Source organism: Penaeus chinensis, chromosome 18 (genome assembly GCF_019202785.1).
Source record: "Penaeus chinensis breed Huanghai No. 1 chromosome 18, ASM1920278v2, whole genome shotgun sequence".
Classification (NCBI taxonomy): Eukaryota; Metazoa; Arthropoda; class Malacostraca; order Decapoda; family Penaeidae; genus Penaeus; species Penaeus chinensis.
The window spans coordinates 30818919-30826186 of record NC_061836.1 but is presented as its reverse complement, the minus strand read 5'-3'; the positions used below and the strand labels follow the sequence as shown (position 1 = coordinate 30826186).

At 37.5% G+C, this 7268-nt stretch overlaps 1 protein-coding gene across 1 annotated transcript in view; it reads right to left on the bottom strand.

Annotated features, from left to right (window-relative positions):
• Nucleotides 1-5367, bottom strand: part of LOC125034661 (ankyrin repeat domain-containing protein 50-like) — a 12077-nt gene extending 6710 nt beyond the window's left edge. The window contains exons 1-4 of the mRNA XM_047626563.1: nucleotides 5289-5367; nucleotides 3762-3860; nucleotides 2148-2258; nucleotides 751-849 (exon numbers count right to left, since the gene is read on the bottom strand). Coding sequence (XP_047482519.1) covers nucleotides 751-849; nucleotides 2148-2258; nucleotides 3762-3860; nucleotides 5289-5367 — 388 coding nt within the window. The remainder of the gene's footprint in view (nucleotides 1-750; nucleotides 850-2147; nucleotides 2259-3761; nucleotides 3861-5288) is intronic.
• Between the last annotated feature and the right edge of the window lie 1901 nt (nucleotides 5368-7268).

Here is a 7268-nt window from a genome sequence, read left to right as displayed (position 1 = left end):
AATAGAAAGAGAGAGAGAGACAGGCAGAAACAGACAGACTGACAGACAGACAACAGGAGGGAGGGTGAGAAAGAGAAAAAGAAGGAGGAGGGAATATTCTGAAACAGAAGATACAACACGAGTATGAAGTTCTCCATATTTCTAAATATCTCTAAAACGCAAGAAACAGAAAACGGGAATGTATATCCAGTAATCAGACAATTATCGTAAACTTCAACCCAGATCCGTCATTTTTTTAGTGATGTCATCGCACCCCCCCTCTCCTTCCCTCCCTTTCTCCCCAACAGTCATCTTACCTTATTGAGTGACGTCATCTCCACACCTCTTCCCCTTCCGGCATCTGACCTTGTTTAGTGACGTCATCATCGCATACCCCTCCCCCCTTCTTCCCACCCCTTCCTCCTCAACAGTCATCTTACCCTGCTTAGTGCCGACGTCATCTCACCTGTTTAGTTCTGACGTCATCTCACCCTGCTTAGTTTCGACGTCCTCTCACCCTCCTTAGTTTCGACGTCATCTCACTCTCCTTTGTTCCGACGTCATCTCACCTGCTTAGTTCCGACGTCATCTTACCTGTTTAATTCCGACATCATCTCCCCTATTTCGTTCCGACGTCATCTCACCCGTTTAGTCCCGACATCATTTTACCTATTTCGTTCCGACGTCATCTCACCCTGCTTAGTTCCGACGTCATCTCACCTATTTCGTTCCGACATCATCTCACCCTACTTAGTTCCGACGTCATCTTACCCTGCTTAGTGACGACGTCGGGTTCAGCATCGTGGTCGAGGAAGAGGCGGACGAGTTGCAGATAACCCCGCTGGGACGCCAAGAACAGAGCCGTCTCGTCTTGCAAAGAATATGCAAGGGTAAGGCCGTTGTTAGAAATGGAAATACAGTCGCGTGGAAAAGTATCAATATCTTTATTATTATTGTTTTTATTTTCGTTTATTATTGGTATCATTGTTATCATTATTATTATTGTTATTATTATTATTATTATTATCACTATTATTATCAATATTATTACTATTACTAGTAGTAGCAGTAGTGTTACTATTATTATTATCATTATTATTATTAGTAGTAGTAGTAGCAGCAGTAGTGTTACTATTATTATTATCATTATTATTATTATTAGTAGTAGTATTGTTATTATTATCATTACTATTATTATTATTATCATTATTATTATTATTATTATCATTATTATTATCATTATTATCATTATTATTATAATAATAATTATTATTATTATCATTATCATTATCATTATCATAAGTAGCGGGAGAGGAAATTATACTCTAAAAATCACCGTCATATCAAATGGTAGTCAAATAAAATAAATTAAAAGTCAGCAATAGAGGAAAGTTAACTGATAGTCAAGAAATCACTGTCATGGATAGTCACATATGTTATAGACAGAGAAAGACAGATTTATAGACAAAATACAATGTCATGAACAGAAAAAGAACAGGAAGATAAACAAAATAGAATGCTATGGATAGAGGAAGATAAAATGATAATAAAAAAATAAAGAACAGCTTATAGAAAAAAAGACAGCGACAGAAAAATATCAACAGCAAAAATATATTGCAATGGATAAGCAAACTTTGATGCAATAAAATACGAGTGCGTGAATCTGTCCAGTGGAATATTTTTTAAAAAGATACAAAATGTAAATAAATGGTAAGAGAAGAATAAAGAAGAGAGAGACAGAGAGAGAGAGAGAGAGAGAGAGAGAGAGAGAGAGAGAGAGAGAGAGAGAGAGAGAGAGAGAGAGAGAGAGAGAGAGAGAGCGAGAGAGAGCGAGAGAAAGAGAACGAGAGAGATTGATAAAGAGAGAGAGAAAGAGAGAGAGAGAGAGAGAGAGAGAGAGAGAGAGAGAGAGAGAGAGAGATAGAGAGAGAGAGAGAGAGAGAGAGAGAGGGAGTGGAAAAGAAAAGAAAAGAAAAAAAAACCAACACACACACACATACACACAAACTGACAAAAAGAAAAACAGAGAGAACGGAAAAACAAACAAACTAACAAGACGAACACGAAACTATGACACACAAACACACAAATACGCCATTGAATAATAATAATAATAATAATAAAAAAAAAATCACTCCATCAACTAAACACACAGAAACCACCCTCACTCCCATAACTGCGGTGGTTGACGTCAGCGCCCGCCCTAAGCAGCGCCTCGGCAATGTCTGTGCTGTTCCTGTCCGCCGCCCACATCAGCGCCGTGTATCCTCGGTACCAGCCTGGAACACGAGGTTTGAGGGGGCACTCGTGTAGGTGGAATATATATTTTTTTCTAAATGTTGTTTTTGTTGCTGTTGTTGTTGTTGTTCCTTTTATTTTTGTTGTTATTATTATTTTGACTATTATTATCATTATCATTATTGTTATTATTTTATTATTATTATTATATTATTATTATTATTATTATTATTATTTTTATTATTATTATAATTATTATCATTATTATCTTTGTTATTATTATTATCGTTATTATTATTATCATTATTATTATTGTTATTATTACTATTATTATTATCATTATTATATTATTATTATTATTACTATTATTATTGTTATTCTTAATGTTACAATTATTATTATTATTATTATTATTATTATTATCATTATTATTATTATTATTATTTTATTATCATTATCATTATTATTATCATTATTATCATTGTTATTATTGTTATTATTTTTATTATCATTATTATTATTATTATTATTATTATTATTATTATTATCATTATTATTATTATTATTATTATTTTATTATCATTATCATTATTATTATCATTATTATCATTGTTATTATTGTTATTATTTTATTATTATTATTATTATTATTATTATTATTATTATTATTATTATTATTATCATTATTATCTTTGTTATTACTATTATCGTTATTATTATTATCATTATTATTATTGTTATTATTACTATTATTATTATCATTATTATATTATTATTATTATTACTATTATTATTGTTATTATTAATGTTACAATTATTATTATTATTATTATTATTATTATTATTATTATTATTATTATTATTATCATTATCATTATTATTATTATTATTATTATTTTATTATCATTATCATTATTATTATCATTATTATCATTGTTATTATTGTTATTATTTTTATTATCATTATTATTAGCACAATAATGATAATGATACTACTACTACTACCACTACAACTACTACTTCTACCACTACTACTACTACTAATTATGATAATAATAATTCTTACATATATTGTTATTATCAGTACTACCATGACTATCATCATTAATACTATTATCACAATTATTAGTATCATTATCATTATCATTATCATCATTATCATTATAATAATGTAACATTATTATCATTATCATTATTATTTTCATAACTAATATTATCCTTATCATTATTATTATAATTGCCATCGTCATTATCATTATCACTATTATTAGCCTCATCATTATTTCATTGTAATGATTATTGCAATTGTCATGCTTATTCTCATTCTCATTCACCATTAGAATCACCATCCCTAAAGTGATTTATTAGATCTGCAAGACACGCTATATCGAAAAAGAATCATTAACACAAAAATAGTAATGAATACAAAAAAATAATGAACACAAAAACAGTAATGAATTAATACAAAAAATAATTGACATAAAAATAATTATGAATAAAAACCTCAATGAAATGCGACCAAAAGGATCCTTTGTATAAAGTACCTGTCTTTTCAGAATAGTTGATATTAAGATCCTTTCGCTCCAGGATCTCTAAAAGTCTTCCCTTTCTGTCCTTTGAAGCTGCTGCGAGCAGAGCTATTCCTGAAATGAATAAATGTTTTTGTTTATTGCTTCGTTGATTTCTATAATTTGTTTATTTTGTTGTTTATATACGTTGAGGATGATTTGGGAAACGTCTTTGTTTGTTCCGTTGTCTCAAGAAGTTTCAGTTTATGTTATATGATGCTGAGATGTAGCGTTGTTGTAGCAATGTTATAATTATGATCACTAAATGTGTATGGTAGTTGTGTATGTCAACGTTTTAATGATAGACAGTATCATATAAGTACAGGAGTGATTAAAACATTGGCTTTTTTTAAGGGAATAGCAAGCCACTACTAAAAACTAATATTCAATACATGTAAAAGTTTTCTCCAATCTAGCTAATTAAAACGGGGTAATTTGGCCAATTTTTTTCCTCTCAGCCAAGCTTGTTGTGAAAACAATAGAGAAAGCCGATTAAAGTTTGACTAATATTAACATCATTACGGGTCTAACCACACTCGTCAATGATTTATGCTTGAATCGGAAATGGAAAAATTTAGAAACACCTCATTTCTTCACCCGTTTTACACTCTGTATTAACATTTCCTATTATCCCTTTCCGCTTTTGTATCCTTGATCACGCAGCTAAAACTTCCCCTTCTGTTTTCTGGATTTCATTCTGATTCTCGTAGCAAATATCTACTTATCATGCTACGTGTTAATTCAAAGCGCACTGTCACGTTATATGCGCTTATAACGACAGTAGAACTTTTTCATTGTAACCTCGGCCGTCTATGCAGGCGTTCTTTAAACTGTATTATTATTATTATTTTTTTTTTTATCGCAACCCACTTTCGCTTAATATATTACCCTCATGACTCTGCTGTTTGTCAGTTGTATATTAGACAGCGTTTGTAACGGTCTTCATCCGGCATGAATAATATCCTTAAAAACTTATATTTCATATTGATCTATAACATTATCTTTAATGTATTTAACACTTCTTATTTTGCATGCAACGATAATGTGCCGTGGCGACCTCGTGACCTAGTGATCAAGAATCGTATTTTGACGAACCCAGTTTTGTGACACTATGTTTCCTTAGTTATTATCATGTTGTTTTCTGCCTGTCTGTCTGATTGTCTGTCTGTTTGTCTATCTGTCTGTCTGTCTCTCTGTCTCTCTCTCTCTCTCTCTCTCTCTCTCTCTCTCTCTCTCTCTCTCTCTCTCTCTCTCTCTCTCTCTGTGTCTGTCTGCTTGTCTGTTTCGCTTCTCAATTCTACAAGCGTATCGTTAAACATTTACCATCAACTAAAATACGGTAAGCCAATACGTTAGAATTCCCAGCGCACCTCATCAATTAAAAGAGATTATCACCTCCGACGCCGCTTTCTCACCTCTGACATCACCTTCTTCGCCCCGTCACCTTTGACATCACCTTCTTCGCCACCGTCACCTTTGACATCATCATATCACATCACTCACCTGCATGTCTCTCGGCAGCGATGAGGAGGAGCAGCTCGCCCACCATGACACACGTAACCAGAACGAAGTGAATTCTCATGGTGCGTTTGCCTCAGCTCGGCCCTAGCGAGGGAGCCCAGAGCGAGGTTCTGGTCCGCTGCCTTTTGGACGGTGGCCTCCCTTCCCTCCCTTCCCTCCCTTCCGCCCCGCCTACATCAGGTGTCTGTGTCCCTCTCGAAGTCTGTGGTCTTCTGACGAGGTCGCTGTCGAGGTATTAAGGAGGTGTAGATCTTACATCAGTTAAGTGTGCGTAAAAGTGGGTTCAGGTGTCGGGTATATTATTCGCGAAGGACGGTATGATAATGCTTATCTGTTCAGGTACACTTTATGACCACTTTTTGCCTGCGGTCACTGAATGCGTCCAGATCTCTCGTGACGACACACGCACACATCGTTACTGTGTCTCTTTGGGGTCCGATGGAAATATCTCATCTTCGAAAGCACTTGCAGTACTGAATTAGCTTACAGATGCCAAATTTACACTCGAATAAACACAAGCAGGATGAGAGAAAGTCCGATTTTCCATCAGTGGATCCAGCATCTGATATAATAGCGGGAGTGCAGTCGGCGGCCACAGCAGGATCGCAGTCCAGTGACGCAGCAGGGATTGAGTCGACCGAATCCGCGAGGACAATGTCGGCTGAATGAGCAGCAGCAGATTCGACCGAAAAAGCAGGAAGAGAATCGACCGAATGAGCAGGGACAGACTCTAGGGAGACGGCAGGGGGAGACCCCAAAGCCGCGGACGACGACGCAGCATCGTCGGCTGTCCCTGCGTCCGATTTGCTGGTCCGACCAGTGGCGTCCGCGTCGCCGATGAACACGAACGCGGGGGAGGCGGTTGCGCTGGGACTTTTATCGTCAGCGGCGCCCGAAGGAGATTCCGCACGAGTGACGGCAGGGTCGGGCGTAGGAGGGTCGGCGGGAGCGTAGTCTGGGGGAGGCGTGGGCGGCGCGGTTGTCTGCTGGACGGGGCTGGGGCTACTGGCCATGGCGACACACTGGGACCTCGCTTCACCAAGGGCGGCCAGCGGTGACCACCATCAGCTGACGACCCCGAAGCGCACTGGGGAAAATGCCTCACGAGAAGCGCAGCGGCGGGTGGCGCTCAGTGTCTGGCTAAAAGCTCAATTACTAGAGCCCAATTAAAGCCCAGCGCTCCGTAATGGACGGGACAATTTTCTGCTAGTACCATCGACTGTACTACCGCCGGTGCAGATAAAACAGCGGACTCCTCTCCGCCCGCGCTACGCCCTGTATTGTCTCCGCCTCCTGGACACCGCCCACGCTATTTCTACTCCTTTTTATGAGTCTCCCTCCCGCCCTCTGGACGCCCATACGGGGGAAATTACGCCCATACCTCCGACCTACACGTGGGAGACTTATGCGCCCGGATGGCAAGGCAGCCACGCCCACAGGCCAGGCGGGGGATGGTCATGGCGGCAGACTTCGCACGACGCCCTTTCGCCCGCCATTCGAGCTGGCCCTCGTCGCTCGCATTTTTCTGAACGCTTTTTGTATCTACACCAAACTGTGCAGATAAAATGTGTGCTTACAGACACACACACACACACACACACACACACACACACACACACATAAACACACACACACACACACACACACACACACACACACACTCACTCACTCACTCACTCACTCACTCACTCACTCACTCACTCACACACTCACTCACCAACTCACACACACACACACACTCACTCACTCACTCACTCACTCACTCACACACACGCACAAACACAAACATACATATACATACAGATATATATATATATATATATATATATATATATATGTAAGTATCTATCTATCTATCTATCTATCTATATATATTTACACATACATATAAACATATAGATATATGCATATAGACAGACAGACAGACAGACAGATAGACAAACAGATATATGTGTGTTCGTG